Source organism: Anas platyrhynchos, chromosome 1, assembly GCF_047663525.1.
Source record: "Anas platyrhynchos isolate ZD024472 breed Pekin duck chromosome 1, IASCAAS_PekinDuck_T2T, whole genome shotgun sequence".
Lineage (NCBI taxonomy): Eukaryota > Metazoa > Chordata > Aves > Anseriformes > Anatidae > Anas > Anas platyrhynchos.
The window spans coordinates 177,666,184-177,687,466 of NC_092587.1; the positions used below are offsets into that span (position 1 = coordinate 177,666,184).

At 35.0% G+C, this 21,283-nt stretch overlaps 1 protein-coding gene across 7 annotated transcripts in view; it reads left to right on the top strand.

The window, feature by feature from the left end:
* Positions 1-21,283, top strand: part of LRCH1 (leucine rich repeats and calponin homology domain containing 1) — a 113,987-nt gene that overhangs the window by 68,610 nt on the left and 24,094 nt on the right. For 3 of the 7 annotated variants that reach the window (XR_011806418.1, XR_011806422.1, XM_027471729.3), the window contains exons 7-16: positions 181-265; positions 3,668-3,773; positions 5,250-5,362; positions 7,056-7,123; positions 8,143-8,229; positions 10,921-11,010; positions 11,126-11,162; positions 11,700-11,813; positions 13,087-13,134; positions 14,374-14,446. Coding sequence is in view for 2 of the 7 variants with exons in the window: in XM_027471729.3 (XP_027327530.1) it covers positions 181-265; positions 3,668-3,773; positions 5,250-5,362; positions 7,056-7,123; positions 8,143-8,229; positions 10,921-11,010; positions 11,126-11,162; positions 11,700-11,813; positions 13,087-13,134; positions 14,374-14,446 (821 nt within the window). In the remaining 5 variants the exon portion in view is untranslated. The remainder of the gene's footprint in view (positions 1-180; positions 266-3,667; positions 3,774-5,249; positions 5,363-7,055; positions 7,124-8,142; positions 8,230-10,920; positions 11,011-11,125; positions 11,163-11,699; positions 11,814-13,086; positions 13,135-14,373; positions 14,447-21,283) is intronic. The other 4 variants (XR_011806420.1, XM_072032550.1, XR_011806419.1 and 1 more) reach the window with 3 other exon arrangements.

The window sequence follows — 21,283 nt, forward strand, 5'->3', positions numbered from 1 at the left end:
ACCAAACAGTCTATCTGATCTACTTGGATCATACTGCAGATGTATAGTTAGTAATCATACGAGTTATTTATTCACTGGCATTGATAATGGAGGGAATTTTGCTTTAATTGAAAACAGGACAGAATTCTAACCATGCATGCTATGCCAGTCTTCTATTGATTTTTTTTTGTTCACATCTAGCATTGATGACATCTACCCAAATAAAAAGGACTCAGATTCAGGTGTTGGGAGCGATAATGGCGATAAACGTTTGTCAGCAACAGAGGTAAGTTGCTTGAATTTTGTCTACCTCCCTTCCCCTCACCCCCTTATTTTTTTTGTAGGGCAACCATGTGAATGCAACTTCAGGTATCAAAACTGTGCAACCACACCCTTGGCAGTCATTTATTAGTGAGAAATTCATAAAACAAAGATAAAAGGAGTCTGGGATTTTTTTTCTGGTTTAGTCTATGATGATGTTTAGTCTAGAGATGCCAGTGAGATACTTGATAGTAAATGGACAACAACCTACTAGTAGTGAAAATTCAGTATGGTTTTCAGCCAGTTTAGATAATAACTTAAAGAACAAGGTCCAAAACAGAATACACATTTGTTTTTTCCAACAAACTGTTATATTATATGTCTAGTTCCTTTTCACTTGTTTTTTTTTGTTTTGTTTTTGTTTTTTGTTTTTTTTCTTTGATTTGTGAATCTTGTCTGTTTGGAATTAACAGGAGTTCAGTGTGCCTGGTCCTAATGTGTTCTGTGGTGTCATGGATATGACAGTTCAATGGAGAGTAAGAACTTTAGGAACTTGCAGATTAGTGTGTTTACATGCTCTGGCAGACAGGCAGTGCTGGAAATATGCCTTCAGAATTTTTCTTGAGCTATTTTGTATGACTGGGCAAAGAAAAAGACAGCTTTCTGAGAGTAGTGTGCTACTAAGCAGTTACAGCTGCATTTCCTAGACTTTTTTTTTGAGGCTACACTCAGTCAAACAGGGCGCTTAATCATAGACAGGTCTCTTCTTGGGTACTAAAATGACCAATTAAAGCTGAATTTTATTAATAATAATTTTTTTCCCAGGAGAGTGGCGGAGTTGCCATCCCTGGACATATGTAAGAAATATGTGGATATGGCACTAAGGGATAGAGTTAGCAGTAGACTTGGTGGTGTTATGTGGATGGTTGAACTTAATGATCTTAAGGGTATTTTCCAACTTAAACGGTTCTATGAGATAACAATAAATAAGTAAATAACTTTAGTATGCTTCAGTGATGATATTTTTGAAAAGCACAAATGAATGGACCTAATGGGAAATGCTCAGATATTCACAAAAAAATATTAACAGAAAGAGAATGGACTTCCTACTTAAAATAATTTTGCATTTGTTCTTTGCTTGTTTCTGTCTTCCTTTGAGGAAAAGAGTCTGTTGCTTTTGAAACTAATGTATAAAGAATTGAGATTAGATACTGAATTTGTATTTACTACAAAATCAAATTGAAAATTAATCCACTTACACTGTGGTCTTTTGAATACAGAATCACTTATAAACACAATGGTTGCCAATCATTTGGGCAGGCTTTTTACTTAATTGTAAGAGTGTGCAGCCCATTCAATGAGGCTTGCAAACTGTTTTGCCATTCTTATGCTTCCTGAAGTTGTTAATTTGTTAATGAAACTTGTTCCAGAACTTCCTCTTCAGCTATAAATAACACCTTTACAAAATAGATTGTCTTTCTTGTAGTCAAAATGTAGCAATTGACATGCTGCAGGAAAAAAAATATTTTAGAGAAAACTGGACTAAACCAGTACATATTTATAAGACAAAGACTTTTTATATGGGAACTGTTTACTCATTCCATCTCTGCCTGTCAACTGCTATGCTGTTAAGGAGAAGATTGATGCTAGTATCAGTAATCCCAAATATGCTTGGTAATAAATTCACTACTCACTTTTCCTTCTGAGACCAACTTTAATAAATGTGCTACATATGAGAATTGTGGAAGAAATATTAGCATGTTGTGAATACAGATTCAAGTACATCAGTAATGACAGAAACCTCCATACCAAACACTAGATAAACATTAAATGATCATGCCTTTATGAGTTGTTGAATACGTTTTTGGAGGGTTTCTATAAATGCATCAAATATATCAAACCAAGCTCCGCTTTAGTTTGAAAGCTAATTGCTGTTGAGTTTCAGCTCTTTTACAGAATACTGCCAGGAGGTCATTTTGCATTTGTGCAATGTGAAAAGGGAAACTTAAATGAAGTGCTTGTTTGATTGAAAACCAATCTGTTTTTTTTTTTTTTTTTTTTTTTCCAGAAGCTTGCTAATTAGGTTTGGATACATACATGTGAGAGGGAATACTTGATGAAATTAAGTCTATTAGTCTGGCTTGTTGATAGGGTCAATTCTTCAGAGCTGTAGTCTTGGGCAGTTGGAGTGAAAGACACATTGTTGTAAAATTGATCACATCAGCTTGAAGACAAATTCTGCTTGAAGAGAGCACACTCCCACGTACCTCATCTTTTAGGAACAGAGAGTAGCAGATTCACTTTCTACCTTCCTTTGATTTTATTTTTTCCTCAGTTAAAATTCATTAGAACAGGAACTTGGTCAAGATCCAGATGGTGTTCCCGCTGCATTACCCGTAAGAGTGATGCTGTAGTACCAGCAAGGCTCCGTAGGAAAACTCTTTTCAGAATGCATCATCCAAATTGTGGTGGAAAATTGTTAGGTTTTTGAAATGAAAGTTGGACTCCTCAGCCTGTGCTTTTGATTCTTTATATCCTTTGTCTCTTTCTTTTGCTGGCTGAATAAAGGTAAAACTGGATGTAGGAAGTGAGATACAGTATTTCCCTATGAAGGAGGAATGAGGACTTTTGTATGTTGCTTTGGATAGTTTCTGTTTGATAGCATACTGACAGGAAACACCTGGAACATGAATTGCAGTGTGCGGTAGGCTATGGACCCTGGAAGTCCTATTTAGGTCGAGGGATTATTTTATGGGATTTATATTTTTTTTATTTATAAATTGAATTTCCGGTGGCTTACTGCTTTTTATTTACTTATTTTTACACCAACATTCCAAAATCTTTTCTAAAAGTTGTGGCTGTTTACTCTGCCTAGCCAAAAAAAAAAAAACAAACAATCAAACAAAACTTGCCTCTTTTCAAAACTTTTAATAATACATGTATAATAATATTCTACTGCAATATTTTTGAAATGATAGTTTTGAGATTAACAAAACATAAAACTTTGATCTAGAGTAACTGAATTTGAACATCACATAAGATAAAGATAAAGGAGGCCTGGATGGAAAGACAAAAGAACTGTGATATGATGCTTAGGTTCTTTTTGGTGGCTACATGGAGCCCCTTTATCAGCTGTCCAGGAAAGAAATGCAAAAAGGCAGCAACAGTGTCACTGGTAAGAGAGGGCTGGTGAAGTGAGGAATGTAGGAAAAGAGACAGAAGAATTGTGCTGCTTGGCAAGCCTACTGTGAGGATGTGTTCAGCATGACAGCAGCTTCTTACACCAGGACTTGATCATGTTAGATGCACTGGTATCCTCTCTAATACTAGCTTTTTTAATCTACAGTGTGTTCATTAAGATACAATAAATAATTTTTCTCAGTCTTTGATTTGAACTGAAATCAATGTTTCTTTTATTCTTTCTTAGCCATCTGATGAAGATACTATCAGCTTTAATGTTCCAATGTCCGACATTGTAGAAGAAGATCAGGTTATAAAGGAAGATTCGGGTCACCACGCTAACTCAAGAAAAGGTTGGAATGTGAAAAAAGTGGAAGCTAAAAATATACATTTCTTTATAATTCTACATATAAGGCTGTAAATCAAGTTTGCAAAAAAACATGGCCCAAGAAGTATCAGTCAGTCTTCCAGAAGGCTACAAATGTCACCTTTAAATTAGATACTTTGTCTTTGCTACTCTTTTTCCTTGGAATGGTCGGTGTTCTATTTTGCACTGGATAAATGCCTTAAATTGTTTTTCTTGCTTATACTGCTATCAAACAGCAAGTATTTTCGTTATTTTTTTTTTTCAAATAAATGCCTACCCATCCAGAAGGCTTCAAGCATACCTATGAAGTCATTTAAAACAGAAGAAAGTTCTGCTTAGAATAGTTTTAACTACACTGAATCAAGATCCTTATAGTAATTCTTTGTAGCAGTTTCCATGAAATTGTTTCACCTTTCTCGAGAGTTACTCAGTTGTAGTTCTGACTGGGGAAAGAAGAATGAGAAACAGTTTAAACCATGCTTCTCAATCATTAATACCAACAAATAGCTTTTGTCAAGCGCTATTTCAAATTCTGAATTAGCTATATGTAAAAGTAGAGTCCATATCAGATGGCTGTACTTAATGCATGTACATATAAAATTTTTATTTATCAAAGCCAGCATTACATCTGGAAAGAAATAAGCATCTCTTCAGGTGCTGACAGTGTAATTTTATCTAAATATTGTTAGTTGCACCTTTATCAGCATACAGGTATTATTAATAAATAGTGTTTCTCTAAGGTCCACACATACCAATAAAAAACTGCAAGGTAATGTCAAGGAGTTGTACATGGAAACCATGTAAGCAGGAGATGAGTCTTTCACACTAGTGTTAAGTACTAGATTAAATGTACTTCAGATTCTCATCAGAATGTAGTAGAACAATAAGTGAGATAGTAAGGGTATCATATCCTATGGTGTTTATCAGTGCATCAGAGGGTAAATTATGGGATCAGACTGCCTTGATCAGAGGAGAAAATTATTATTGCCATGTACTTCAGGAAACAGTATACATAAGCAAGACATTCACGTTGTTTGGAAGGCTCTTTTTTTTTTTTTTTTTTTGAGTTCTGCTGAGAGTTTGTGTTACAGCACTCAAAGTTGCATAAAAAACCTGCTAGTCACTGGCTGATATATGCGACTATTGTAAAATCTGTAGCTTTCCCACTGTGTTCTTGTACTGGTACTGGCAAGGCGTTTTGTGTAACTCAAAACTGACACCATCAGTGCCTGTTGTGAGCTGATCTATGACCGTATGAGCCAAGGATATTGATTTATTACAGCTTTGGAATGAATTGGCATCGATCCCTAGAATGCAAAAGTCATAACTAGTTTGAGGTTTTTAATATGGTTTGAATTTAAACTTTAATTGTTTCTGAACTCTATAATCTGTATTCTTATGAGTAACAAATTTCTGAAGCTGAACCAGAAATCATTCTGTCTTCTGTTATTGTTGTTTTTAGTGGAATTCCATCAGGGATCTTCTCACTTGATTGTCAACGATAAGTCAAGAGAAACAGGAAACCAGTTTGATGAATCGGATGCTCTTACTACTGAATTTATGAGTTACATTAAGGCAAGTTTGTGATCAATTTTAAATGGGGGAAATATCTTCATGGCTTTCATAAGTATAGAACAAGCAGGAATAACAAACTGTAGACATCTTAATGAATAATGTACCACAATATTCATTGTCATAAAAGATGCAGAATGCAAAAATAGATGAATTTAAAATGATGATAATAACCTAGTAAATTATTATACCCATAACTCTTTTCTAGTTTGCAAGTTGTCCTTTACCTTGTGGCTAAGGCTTTAAGAAAACAGTGGTTCAATAAAAGAGGTTACAATATTGAAAGGTGATACGACAGTATTGCTAGAGTAAGCACTTTAATTTATTTGTGTTTTGTTATCTTCTCAACATTATGGCAGTTGAGATCAGCAGTTGGTGACAGGTAGCTCATCCATTCTATGCTGAGGATTTTGAACTGGGGGGGTATTCCCCTTCTGCTGCAGATCTCTGACTCTGTTGTATTCTCTGGTTTATACTTTGTCATCTACTAACATGTATTTTGGGACATCTAAAATTGAAATTCTGGTTAACCAAACCATACATTAACTCAGTACCACTTGCTGTGCCAAAAGAGGGCTTAGGTTTGGAAGATTTTGTGTTTTTCAAATATTCATCCTAGTTGGTATGGCTTTGTCTTATCTGTATAATTATGCCCAGAAACTGAGGTTTGCCTTCTAGAACAAGTGCTGTTCTTTTTTACCTCGTGATTTATGCCCTTATGGGAAAACTCAAATACTTCGTTTCTGTAATAATTAAAAAGGATGAAAAGAATGTCTTTATTCTACTGGGGGTTGTTATTGTGAAATGTGCCATCCCTGGGGAATGTTAGAGAAGCTGCTACACTCCTCAGTGGCACATCTGGCAGAATTGGATAGTGTTTACTGGTGGTACAGGGTGATGTGGCGTCTGTGCCAAACCCGTGACACGAAGAGGGTAGGCTTCTGTTTTATGCTGTTCATTCTCTACCAGTATAAATGCACGTCCACTCAGAGAGCTTTTGTCTGTAGCGGCAGCTAAATTACTTCAGTGTTCTGCCCATCCAAAATGAAGAAAAGAAATTTGGGGGATTCAAGTATTCTAATAAGTAGCAGTTCATAATTACAGGTAGGACAGTGGGAGCTCTGATTTATACCTACACTGAACCCAAAATAAGTGGCCAGCTGATATGAATTGTTGCATGCAGCTTTGTTCCGTTTTTTTGTTTTTTTTTTTAAATCAGAGCTGTTAAAAATGGTGAAATAGGGATCCTGTTAATAGTTATGAATGAAACACAGAATTGTTACTGTTTCCATATTTGGAATTTCCTTGCTCTGTAAACAAATCTGGCTGTTTGAGGAGAGCAAGTTAAGATTACAGTTAAGGTCATGCTTAACTGAAGCATTGTTTGCATACACCAGAAAGGCACAAATGAAATCTGGGACATAGAATAAAGAATTCTCGTGCTACTTGACTTTCTTTTTAAAGTTAAAGGAAGATGAGGGATGTTGGCCTCAATAAAATCTGATTGTTGAATAGAAGATCAAGTAATTAGTGTCTGAAAAGGGGGTAGAGTGAGGAGTGGAGCAAAAGTGTTGGATTGCTTCAACTAGCCACCCTAAACTGTTAAATAAAATAGGTCAGTGCTGAGCCTGAAAGGAAAAATTATCTGCCTACTTAATTGCAAAGTTCAGTTCTTAATCGCTTTGTCTGCGTACAGAGCAGAGCAGCGGAGTGCGATGAATTGTTGAGAATAGAAGAGGATGCACAATGGCAAACAGAGGAAATGTGAGTATTTTTGTGTGTGTCTATAAGTAATTAATTGTATTGTTTCATTAGATGACCAAAACTGGTCTTTCCTTCTCAGTTAATAATTTTGTAGAGTTGGAAGTGTGTGACAGAAGCACAGCCTTGCACTCTCTATAGGTGCTCGGTGTTTTATACATTATTGATAAACAAAGTGGATCTTATCTTGCAACTAATAAAGGCACTAATACAGCTGTATTGTGTTTTTTAACCTATGTAGAGGCCAAGCTTTTTAATTAAGTATTTTGTTATTTAGTCTGCTTACGGCATCGTTTTTGTTCTTGTTTTAGGAAAAAAAAAGATTTTATCAAAACTTATAAAATCTAAGATAAATGCAAATGAAAAAAAAATTTGAAACTCTATCAGTCTCTTTTCACATTGTCATAATTTTAACCTTGAAGCAGCCATTAATTCATAAGCATTAATTCAAGAGCAGTGAACATCAGTCAGTGACAAGAATGCATAAGAAAGGATGATTTAGCACAACAGTGTACTGCGAAGTTCTCACTAAGCAGAACAGTAGAGTCCTATGTGATTAAAAACAAATACTCGAAGGAGGGAAAAATAAGTACTTTCTGAAATAGCCTTGTTGGCAGAACTAATGGGTGATTGATTGGTTTCTAAACTCCAGAAAGCATTGCAGATATTGAAAAGCAAAAGAAAGCATGCTGTCCATTTAAAAAATCACTGTTTTTAGTAACAATATATGTGATGAAAGCAATTACTAAGAGTCAAATATTAGTAAATAAATTTTCAGCTTTAGAAGTCAGGCTACTTAACTGAGATGCAAAAGTTTTAGTTTACCACATTTGTTTACCTACGTATGTATTGGATTGGGGAGTTTTGTTAAAGGTAGAGTGCTGGTGAATTTTTTCTGAAGACACTCCATAAATTTAGCACTTTGTGTGCATAGAGGCTGTTCCCCCATGCCCTTACTACTTGCTGTATCCTTGATAACTGCTGTTTTACCCCTTTTTGGATGTTTTTGTTTTCTATTATAGAATAAATTTATCAGAAGAACAAACTATTGATATAGCAATGATAGAACAACTAAGAGAAGCAGTAGATTTATTACAAGATCCCAACAGGTATGCTTAAAATAGCTGGTGTCTTAATGTCATATATTTAAAATATTTGTAAATAGCTTTTGGAGTTCTTTTTAAACTGATAATTTAAAGTTCTCCAGAGTTACCAACTGTTCTGTTACCATACTAATAATTTTCTGGAGGCACATAGTTAAGGCAGCTTGCATTCTCTCTTGTGCATGTACAGTATTTCTAGTATGTTAATAAGGATTTCAGGTATAAAAATAAAATACATTTAGAGGTGGAGAGACAGCTATTAATCTCACTCTGTACACTAATGTGATTTTTCTGAAGTTTCCTGTAGGATAGTCAAATTTCTTTTCAGGGCTGTAAACTATCCTCTACTCTTGCTTGATGTATTTATTATGTAGGGTTTGTAGAAGGTTTTGTGGCCCAGCTTTGCCCTGCATTAATAGGACATATAAAAAAGGTGCCTGAACTAGTGATGGAGTTCCTTTAGTCTCCTTCTGAAGCTGGAATGAGTAAAAGGAAGAGGCAGCTAGAGAATGTGATTTAGGATTCCCTCTGACTGTAGAAGGCAAAGTTGTTTCTAATTCTTTATGCATGTTCTAGGTGCCTAAAGCCAGGTGAAATGACCCTGGGTCTATGAATAAACAAAAAGAATAAATATTTAAAAGAAACAAAAAAAAAAAGCTTGTCTGACTTAAAAGAACAGTTGAGGTTGTAGATAGCTCTGTCTGTATGCTTGCTATTGCTTTTCTATGTGTAATCCCTTCCAAAAACTGATTGAACTCATTTTAAAAACCAAGAAACTAATTCTTATTCATTGCCTATATGAGGTAGCTGTTTTAGAGCTTAGTTTCTCTGAAAATTAGACAACTCCTTATCTTTTCCAGTCTAAAATATCCTTGTTTTTCCTTCCTCCCTTGGCCAGTTTACTGTGTCCATTTGTTCTTACAACTGCTCTGTTCTTTAGTTTAAAAACTTATTTTGACATTGCTTTTTTTCACTTAGCATAACGTTTCTGCATTTTTAGGACAAAATTTCACTTCTGTTTAGTATTTAATGAGAAGGAATTACCTGGCGTTATTTTGAATCATGCAGAGAATACTTGAATTCTTGAATTGTATACTAAATACTTGATTTACGAGTATTTTTTCTTAAAAATAAAAAAAATAAAAATTAAAAAAAAAAAAATTAGGAAAGCTTTTTTTAATTCCAGTGGTTTCTGTGAGAAAGTATTCCATTGCTTCTGTACCTCATCTGAGGCTTATTACTTTGTGGGAGAAGTGCTGCTGTTAAACTGGAAGAAGTGACATTAAAAACTTTCAGTTCTTAGCCTTGTAAAACTTGTCACTTTGTTTATCAAATATTGCGTGATATTTCCTACATCTTTAGTTTTTGTTTTTTTTTTACCAAATTACAGAGAGCAATAAAATACAGAAAATTAATCTCTTAGTTTCTCCGTGCTTGTTCAGATGTGCTTTCAAGGGCACAATAGTATATATGAAATGTGGCTTTTAAAGATGACTTATGTCATGTATGTATTTATTTTTCTATGCCAGGTGCTAAGCAGGCCACTCATGTGTCTGTTTGTTGTGTGTTAACAAACAGACTTGTCCAGCATGACACACCTGGGTGCCTAGTATTTACCAAATAAAGCTGTTGACTTTCCATTCTTTGGGCCACAGGTTCGTCATCATTGCTTGCACAATTACTGGATGATACCGCAGTTTATATAATAAATACATTATATAAAGCTGTGTGATGAAAATTTTGTTTGTCATGCTGAGTAGTATTGTTATCTTCATCCAAATCCACAAAGGAGTATCAATGTTTGCATTGCTCTGTAACTTAAGATGCACAGAAGCTTTCACATGCTTTTAACTTAAGCCTACAGCATGGCAAAATTTTTAACTTTCCCCAGAGAAGTTTCCATTGTGCATTAGTATAATCATCTAATCAGGATAAATTTAATTTAAATAAGTGACTTTAGCTGGAATTATCCTCGTCTGACACTGAAAGCCATTTAGGATTTACAAAGTAGAGTCTGTAGGGGTTGAAGCAGCAGGTGATGCTGAAGCATACTTAGCATGCACTGACTAGAGCTCCATATAGAACATATCTACTAGAGCTATTTTCAATAACAAATATGACTATTTAACTTGTTAAATAAATAAATAAACATCCATTTGTTGTGCTGCTAATGGTCTGCAGAGTTTCATATCTGCCTATCTTCTGTGTACATTAGCAGTAATTCAGGAAAGGAAAAGCATTTCAGACTCAGTCTTCAGTATTTTTAGATGTTTCCTTCACTCCCTTTTCTGTATTCACTTCTTTCTTCTGATTTGTTGGCTATTGGGAGTTTACTGTTTTGCTGCTTTGTTTTCATGCTCTGTAAATTAAATGTGAATCTCTTAACTAGGGCTGTGGATTCTATTCAGACACAGGGTGCTAGAGGTTGGGTGTAGACATCTTCGGTATTACGTGTAGTAGCATGGTTGTTGGTAGTAAACAGGTCTTTTTGTTTTGATACAAGCTATTGTTCAGGATATTTTGCAGATGTTAATGTTGCTTTGACCAAAGTGGTGATCTCTTTTAAGAGGGAAAATTGATTGGGTTAATACCATGACTAAAAATATTTAATATATTCATTTGTTTGAAATTAAATACATAACAGAGCGATTACCAAAACTATATCCCAGTGCAATGTTTTTATTTCAAACCTTACAGATTAAGCATGGATATTTCAGAGAGCAGTGATGTGAATCTGTATCCCATGGAACCAGCAACAGCTTTAGAATTTCAGGAGTCCACAGTAAAGTGTGTTTATCTACCTTTTTTTTTTGTAGAAAAAATATTGCATTTGTTAGATTCATCATATTTAAGTTTCTACAAAATAAATTACATATTTGCATTTGTTTATCTTTATACATAGCGGTCAAATGCAGATGGAGATGTCTTCCCTTGGTCAGGTACGTTAATGAGCATATTATTACAAAATACTTGGGGATGAGGCAGGAAATGAGCCAGCGTCAACTATTAACCTACCAAGTAGGTAAAGGAAAACTGTACTAGGATGGAGGATGCAACTAGTTTTTTAAGCTATTTTTGTGGAATTTTATGTATATGTAAACACTTTTTTTCTGCATTCATCATCTGCTTTTGCATACCATTTTTTCCTTTTTTACCTTCTGTGCAGCTTTTCTGTGTGCAGAATGAGTCATCTTTCATGGGCCATTTCTTTCATGTATTCTGTTGGCCATGAGAATAAATTACTATTGTTAACAGCTTAGCTGAGTGTACTCTTTCTATGTTTGAAGTGAATTAGTTTTAGATTTACAAAATTATCTACCTGTTAGCAGTGGACCTGCAAGTAGATTGTCTCTTTATAGTTCACTTTTCATCAGTGTTTGTAAGAAATACTTCTGAGGTAATGTTATAACAAAAAAATAAATAAATACACAATTCTGTTTCTAGTGATTCACAGTCTAAAGTAATTCATCTTGCAGAAAGAAAATGCTGAAGAAGAATTAGAATTTCAGAGGAGGAGGGAATTAATAATGGAGAAAGCCAAGAGTGAAGTGAGAACATGTGAACAGGGTGAAAAATGGCCATTGAGTCAGGTATGTAGGTGTCTAGATACAATAAATACGGAAACATTTGGAATGGAATGGGTCATCTCATTCCATTCATTGGTGTATGGAATTTCAGACCCTTTAGTTTAGGCCCTTTTGGGATTTGTTTTTGTTGTTTTTTGTTTTGTTTTTTTTTTTTCCCTAGATTGAATCTCAAGGTTTGACTGTACATGGGATGTTAAGTTTTTACCTATGTCTCAGGAAAAAGGCTGATATAATGAAACGGATGTCTTCCAATAAATATTACAGTAGTTGTATTTCCCCTGCCAAAAATAAGTCTCATCAAAGTTACATCTTCAATAAAGTAAACCATCTGGTTCCTCTTCCCGTTCACCCCAAATACCCCAGTTCTTGTAGTACTTTAATAAACTGCTGAATTCTTGTTCCCAGCAGTATATTTAAGGCAAAACTGGTTGGTAAGATTTATTTCTGTTTATTCTAGCTAGTGCAGTGGCTGAGGTAATATTATGAAAAAAGTCAGTAGCTGGGGATTTTATTTTTCAAGTTAAAGAGGTGGCCAGGGAAGGTCATGTGGCAAAATGGGAGTGAAATCTTCCTTCCCATCTTGCTAACTTCTTGAAAATTCTGAGCGTTGGGATCAAGTGTTTCAAGTTCTGTCTTATTTTGGTTTCCGTTTTTGTCTTGATTAAAAAAGTTTGCCTTAATGAAGGGGTTTTGAATTGATATAATTTATTTTTTTACCTATGCCAGTGTTTCTGCTGACCGAGTTACGACTAATACAGAATTAATTTAATTATTTTATTTCATAGTTATTTACGTGATTTCCATGTTTCCAGTTTTAACTGTAGCAAAAGTGGTAACAAAAGGTATGTTACATTGCAATTATGAAATGAGTTGCTTGAAGAATGCTTCCCTCTTCAAATCTATATTTAAAATATCTATTCACATATTAAACTTTGTGATGATTTAACTACAAAATCTGCAAAGCAAAATTAGCTATTACCTTTGAACCAACAAAGATTCAAATCTTACAAATTTGCTTATGAATCAGTTAGATAAGAAAAAATTGTGCAAATAATTTCCACAAGAAAATTTTGAAGTAGTCTCTTCAGTGTTCCTCTAGTAGTAAAAATACATATTCATTAAGATTCTTTCAATACAGTGCTGAAAAACAAAAAATGTGAAGGTGGAAAGTATTAATATCAATGAGTATCTGACTGTCAAAAGTAAAGTACCCTGTGGTGGTATATGACTAATACAATTTCTGAAACAATCTTTTTCTTTCTTTCCAAACATGCAGAATGATCTAATTGTTTGGAATACAAGTGGCCAAACCTCTCACAATGAGGTAAGATGTTAGTGCCATTTGTTTGTCTTTTGTATATAGATGATCATTTAGCTCTTTTTTTTAATAAAAAAAAAAAAAAAAAAAAACTTTCTGCATGAATGATTCATAGACTAAATAAAACATGTAATTGAACTTCACAGAAAATATGAGCTTATGAGTAGTTGCTTTGGAGGTTATTTAGCCTGTTTCATTTATTCTTGTCCTTATATGGGTTTACTAGAATATAAATAACATTTTCTGGTAAGTTTGTTTCTGAGTTACATAGCTTAGTACAAAACATTTAATCTTGGATCATTCTCCTTTTCTTTTAAAGTTGTCTTTGCTTCACAAGGATTTCCACTGATTACAACAGATTTTTTTTTGCACAGTTGTGTGTCACATCCTTGATTAGTTTTTCAAGAAGCAGCTAATTTCATTGATTGTTTTGCCATCACAGTGCAAATTTCAGCAGAAGTCCAAAAGGGAGACTGTAGGGAACTCTTTATGGAGATTATTTTTATTCATATTTTCTGTGCAGGTACAGGATTTCTTCCTGTACATTGCACTAAGTATGAGCAGCGCACAAACTCATGAGCACCCAGCCTTAGTGATGGGACTCGTATTAAATGATTCCTCCCAGAGGAATCATTTTGTAAATAGGATTCACACTCTGGAGTTTGGTTATAGGACTCTTCCTGTGTTGCTATTGATAGTATCATGGTTATACCTCACCATTCTCTCTATGCTCCAGTCTATTCTTCGTGCTGCGACTGTTAGCCTAGTTCAGTGTCAAGGGTGATCCTGCTCTGAGGTGTATGATTAACTTCCTACTTTCTGCATTTTAGGCAGAATGCAGTGTCCAAGGGAAAGTAGTTTCATTGAATTTATTACCATTCTATGTAAGAAATATCTTAGGGAAAAAAATGGTCTTTATTTTGTTCTCATAAATGTACTGTGCCACAAAAAGTATGATTGGAACCAAGTAATTTTGTGGGAGAAAACAAAAATAATCATACTTGTTTGTAGCTAGGGGCAGTATCTTGCTGTCTTTGGTCAGAAACTTAAGCTTCTCTTCCAGGAAAAAAAATAAAAATTGAATAAATATGGGAGGTTGTTGCATGTTCAATGCTATTTTGGGATCTCATTGTGGTGAAGTAGTTGTAGTGTGTGGTATTTGTAACTTTTGTATTTTATTCAGTCAGTTGTGCTGTGATATTCTGGATTTATTCTTATTTGGATTTGTGTTCTTGAATTACACAGAACAAGGATAAAAGTCCAACAATGTCTCCCACTGCAAACAACGCAATCCCTTTTGGCCTGAAGCCACGATCAGGTAATATAGGAAAGAAAATCAACCAATTTGTGTATTTTTTTAAACATCTGTGTTATTAATGGATGTCTGTACTTCTTTTTTTAACCTTCAGAAGGCAATGATGAAACATTCTGTACAATAGTTTAAGGAGTAGAACATTTTAAGGTCATAGGTGTGACTTGAAATTAAAATTATAACAGTTATATATTTTATATATTTTACGTTCAGAAAACATGTATGTATTTCTTATCCAGAAAACAGCTATTGCTCTGAAAATTGCTTACTGCAGTGAGTCTCTCAGTAAGATTAAGGTTTACTGGAAGATTAGATGCTTACTTCAGTCAGGAGCTGAGTTTCATGAATTTGCAATGTATTAAATCTCCATAACCATCAATCCTTTAATATGCAGCAGTTCATTTAAAAAAAAAAAAAAAAAAAAAAAGGTGGAGAGACAAACTGAACTGTTAAAATATTTGAGGGCTTGGGTAACCACTTCCTTTAAAAGTAGGATAAGCCACAGGTAAACTTACTTTTAGCTTCTGTGTGCTGAGGTAGTCAGTAGTGATTTTCAATATTGTTAAGTCATCTCACATCACCTCTAAAGAATAACCTTTTTTAATATGCTTTAGTATCTGAAAACTGTAATTCTGGTTTCTCACATTCACCACAAATGCTTTTATTCAAATGCTGGTAAACCACAACAAGCTTCTAGCTTGCTTCCATAACAAAATATCTTGGCAATAATGGCAGCAGTTTCATATTTGAATGTATTTTAAGAAATTGTACCCATAGATTTGTTTTAAAAATTTTAAAAAGTGGTGTTATTTCACCAACCTTGTTCTATGAAGAAGACATTTTAAATTTCCTGTTTCGTGACATACAAATGTGACATCTGTTTACTTGAATTTTGTAGTTGGTTGGACTGCTAAACTCTGCCTTTATTATTTTATGTTCCTGATGCTTTAGAAATGTTTTCTTTTAACATGTAAATTATGGGTTAAATGATGAACAAACGTGTCCTTCCATGACTTGGGGGGAAAAAAAAAAAGTAATACCATTCAGTCCAGCCACTACTGGAAGAAAGGCATGCAAAGACAAATGGTCCCACGCTGTGTTGCTACTTTCATAGGAGGTAACCTGTGTTCAGCTGGGTTAAAGCCGCTTCCAGGAGATGGAAGCAACATTGTAGGACTAAGTGTAAGACTGTGACTTTGTATTCAAGTGTTAGTTAACACGTATGTCCCAATCTTGGTAATCTCAGTGTACCAAGATGTCCTATACTTGATAACTGTGATACATAATCGAAGAAAAAATGCTTTATGAATAGCCTAGTGAATCTTTTTAGACAACTTCTAGGACTGGACTGCAGTCTCTTGCAACATTCCTACAGGTGTAGTGATGGAAGACCCAGATGATCACAACTCCTCCAATTCTTCCCCCGTGTCTTTTGAAGCTATATGAAACTTCATTAAATACTAAAGCCAGTTGGTTTTATGCTCCGTACCAATACAGATTTGTATATTTGCATTGCTTTGAGTATGCCAATGCTACGAAGCTGTTTGGTCACAGCTATGAGTTACAGAAAACTTGTTCATCTAAATTGAATTTTCCTTGCCATACTATGCACTACAGAATCACCAAATGAGAGCCATTACTGCACAATTTTTCACCTCATTGCATGCAGTTTCTGTCATGTTACCGCAGATTTATACTGTGGTAAAACAGGTGAATTTGGCAATAGCAAAACTTTCCAACATCAGATAAAGCAGCAGTATATTAGCTCTGTAGCACAACGGGGCAAAGCATTGCTGTAGAGTAGGGAGACTGCATGTTGTTTCCTCCCACCCTCCTGCTATAGAATTGCTGTAAAAGTAGTATGTAAATTTGTTTTGCTAACACTTCTGGAAAAAATTACAGATAATAGCTCAAAATACTGGCATATTTGTGAATCCTGAACATCTGTCCTCTTAAAGCTGGCTAGCCTGCCATGATTCTCTTGTTCCTTCCCTGTCTTTCTTTCAGTTTTGTGAGAGTTTCAACCACTTTATCACTGTCTGAATTTGTGCTTGTTAATTATATACTGCTTTACTGCCCTAAAGCTGAGCTGTTCTAGAGCTCCAGCAGTTCTGTGATCCAGGAAAGTTTTTCAGCTCAGTCTGTAATTTATTTTGTTAGCTTTTTCATTTAAGTTCTTCATGGCCTTAGGGAAAACTTCAGAACTCATTGGAAGTGATTTTTAGCTATTTACTTCATTAAGGCTTTTACTTGAATTACTTGCTCCTATAAATCTTTTAAACCTGAGGGCAAGATAGATTTTAAAAAATTCTGTGTACATCATGTTCTGTGGGGAAAAATGGCAAATGGTCAATGAAAATATATGCAAGCATACCTTTCTGAAATTGGAGAGTTTATTTTCACAACATTTATTTTCATCTGTTTTAAATGGATGTTGTTTTCTGTTTGACTTTTTTTTTTTTTTTTTTTTACCCTCACTGTTTCATAATGACATGTCTTTTGGAAAGATGAAAGTAAACCATACCAGGCTCCTGGTTAATGAGTCTAGTTTTTTGAAGTGCATGCACAAATAGAAGTGCTTCCAAAGGATAAACCACAGTAGCTTAAACGTCTGTGTTAGTATATACTATATCAGTATATACTGGTATGTGTTCAGGACTGAAGGCCCTTTTATTCTTTCATTTTAAAATGAAGATAAAACATTGGAAAACTCATATCTGATGGTGGTCTGGGTATCCAAAGAAAATGTTTTGAAAGGTAATGACTGTGTTTGACTTCTTGACAAATTCTTTTCAAGGATCAGTTGTTTACACAGAAGGTAAAAAGAGATTTTTTTTTCCAAATTATTTCCTCTTTTAAAATATTTTATAGAGTATGGCTTCTCAAATAAATATTCAATTTTAAAACCTTGTAATTATTGGTTCCTTTCAACAGTAATTTTAAGTTTACTTAGAACCACAGTTTTGCTCTTGGGATGTGCTTTGGCACTTGGAAAGGGAATCACTCAAAACAGATAATATAAGTAAATGTTTTATACGTGATTCATGAAGTAATTACAACTGGTATCATTCAACGTTTTAGAAACAAAGTATTGCAAAGTTCTTGCCGTAATCCTTAAAATGAGATAAGAACATCAACTAACACATCTTGCAGCATTCAAAAATATTTTATGCTTTTGTTCTGTGCTGCTTTGACTGCGTTATAGTTTCTGCTGAACAAAGTGGCAGCAACCCAGACAAAAAATAGTAATTGTACCTTTAGAGGATAAAAGAAGCACTGACATAACTTCAAACGACAATGCAGTTTGTAATGGGACGTGAAAAGTTGTTCCCTTGTTTACTTAGCATAATCTTACATGTGAATCCAAATTCTTCATTTTCATAATCTGTAGAGGATTTACAGCACGATGTTGGTGTATGTGAACATGCTTGCCTCGCTGTCCTTCAGTGTTGTTGGAGCACACGGTGATTATTAGAACTTGACAGCCTTTTTCCCTCTTTCAAGAGTTAGTTACTGCTTTTCTAATCTCTGAATATTTATTTGTTCTACTTGTTTTCTCCCCAAGAAGACCAACTGGATTATCTGTGTACTTTGGAAAATCATGCGAATCCTAATTGCCAGTGTAATTAAAGACTGCTTATTATTTTCCATAAATCAGTGTTCTGTTACCCCATGTTGAATTCTTCTCCGAGTTTAGGTTATGCTGACTCAGTTTTGGCTGACCCATTGTCCCAGTAGCGAGAAGCAGTAAACAGGCTTTGAAAAAAGGGATATCTAAGGAGAGAGAGCTCTTGAACCGTTGAATGTGAAAGAAAGTTTAAGGTGAAGTTTTACACAATGTTGTCTGAATTATCATATTTTTTTAGTACGGATTCCAGAGTCATGGGGGAATGTGAAAGTCTATGCGATGAATTTTCTTATTATTAGTTTGGAATGGTATAAAATGGGAATTTCCTTTACTTAAAGTAGTAGGTAGTATTCAGAGCAGAAGTAGTTCATTCTCCTCAAACTAAACTGGAGATTATAATGTGTACGTGATTGTAGATAAAAACGTGGAAAACCAAGAAGCAAGGGAAGAGCTCATTTTGATGGCAGAAGTGGTAAAGAACTGAGATCAGGTACAGGAAAAACCCATTGAGGAGTGACATTATTGTTAAGACTAAGGAAGGAGGGATTTAAATTCTGTGATGAAAAGGAAGAAACCAGTGGAAAGTTTTGGAAGGATGGATGGCGTGCTAAAAATAAACAGAGGAGATATTTTAAGGGTGTCAGTTTCCATTTCAGAGATGCTGTAGAATGGAGATTTGGAGAGAGACAAGTGTGGAGTAGATGTGATGGGGAAGGAATAGAAATGTCCAGTCAAGGATTTGAGGAACAAATAAGAGGGTGCAGAATGGATGGAAAATAGAGGCTATATTGCTGTGCAAGTTAGCTCTATAGTGAGTATCAACTCATTTTATCAACAAACACACCAGGGTGGCCATGACCATGGCATGCTTTTACAGTTGTCTGGTGAACAGGGTCTCCAGATTTACAGCATCTGTGGACATGTGATATATTTTATTCTCTAGGGAGCCCAGCTGGATCATTACTGAATTTGTGCTTGTTGTAATGCTACAGAGCAGGTTTGTCAAGGCTTGTGGCAAAGACTCAGGATCATCCTTTGGCAGTGTCACGTCTCTGTTCCTCATCCTTAGAAAGTCTGCCAAGGTTGGTGAGGATCAGAACTTCCCTAGGATGGGGGTGGGCCCATTGTAGATTTGGACTTACTGTTGAGGGAGTCGGCAAGAAATGTAAGCAGTGCAGCATAAGCTATTAAGTGATTAAACCAAAAGGAAAACATGTCTAGTACATGTGCTTACAGGGCGTATTTCAACAGAATAAGAATTATAGGGATAATAGATTTGTGACCTAGCAACATTAACTGGGAAGTTATTGTAATAATATTTTCATATGGATATACACATTATGTTTGGGGGGTGTAGTGTTCTTATGACAGTTACAAAAAAAACTCAATTCCTCTCCAAACTTTCTCCTGTAATTGCTGAAACTTCACAGCAGGTGTATTTACCTTCTGATTCACAAAGTCAAGGTTTTCATCAGGCTGTAACATAAAATCTATGGGTCCTTTTTCTTAAAACCTGGTTGTAAACAATTTGTTTAAAGTGCTATGGTTACAATGCTCCTGTTAAGCTTAACAGCTTTAACTGCACATGCAATGTATAGTTTGCAAGTACTAACATATAACTTTTCGCTCTTTTTATTCTGCACCATCTTTCATTCTTTTCTTCCAAAAAAAAAAAAAAAATGCATTTTGTATTGATCACCTTTGAATTGCATCTTCATCATTGCCATAAAACCCTAATGCCATGTATGAAATACTGCTGCCCGCCCTTTTCCCCCACCCCGGTCCTTACACCACTGTGTTTGGACTGGCTGTCACTCCCCCCCAGCAGACCCATCCCTCAGTCTTCCTCCTATCTCCTTCAACACACTGACACAGGCACAAACATGGGACAACTTTAGCTACAGTATACCATCTGAAGGAGACAGTGACAATGGTAGGTGTTCCATGCATAATTTACTTGATTTTATGTTTTCAAAAACCGCAATATGTGGAAAATGTCCCAAGTGGCTAAGGATGAAAGAAAGTACTCATAAGGGAATGTTTATAAGACCAAATGCCTCAAAGGATGCGTGTTAATTTTCTGCACAATATGTAGTATCGAAAGCAAATGCATTTTTATTCACAATTTTTTTAGATAGTGACTCTTAAAAATATCAAGCTCCACTTATTGAAGGTGTGTAACTAACTTACTTAAAGAGGAATCCATGATGAAGCAAAGCTGGAAGAATCAGATAAGCAAAAATAGTGCTTTCTGTTCGAACTGTTAGCAAGCTGTCAAACTTCTCTGTTCATACTGAAGGCCATACATTAGTGGATGTTGGTTTTGCTTCTTTTGTTTGTTTTTTCTCCAAGGTGTTACTGTACGTTGAGTCAGATGCAAAGTTGATCTTGTGTGGGCTAACAAGGTCTTACACTGCATTAATATTTCAATGTCAGATTGCATCAGATTGAAGAAACAGAACCTAAATGAAAAACCATTTACAAATCTTTGTTAAATAGATGTATCATTTAAAAGTAGGATGAATGTTCTTCCAGCTGCCTTAAATTAGAAGAGTGCTTATTGGAAGGCAAGGAAACTGTCAAAAGCATTAGACCGAAGCCAAGCCCACAAATCTTGAATGATAAATGCCAACATTTAGTTTAGAATACTTACGTTCTTATTTCAGTTCACTACTTGACAATACTTGCTATTGCCACTGTTTCCTTGACTGTAAAGTCCTAGCAGCGTATATAAGGAACCTGCTCTTTAAAGTAATTTGCAATGAAATACAAGTAGGATGGAAAAATGAATCTTGTTGCCACGATGATATGAAGCTATCTTGACGTATCGCCAATGACAACTCTAACAGCTAAAGGCAAGCTACAAGTACTTCTGACAATGCAGGGTCTGTTTGTGTTTTAGGTCAAAATAAATAAATCATTAGGTAGGTTACTCTTCCTGCAATACCGGTATATTCCAGACAAAAAGCAATTAGTGTATTGTTTATTCTTTTTTGTTTGTTTGTTTTGGAAAGGCATATCTTTTCTGACAGCAGTAATCTGTTGGCAGTTGAGGAAAATGGGACTCACATAGTTGATTTTATTGGACTTGATGTTGTGTGTTTCTGATAGTGAGAATTTTATAAAGGCAGCTCAGTAAAACATAATTATTAGGAAAATAATGCTTCTGCAGACCCTTTCCTGTTAAACAGGAAGAGAAGTATAGCGCTTCCTAT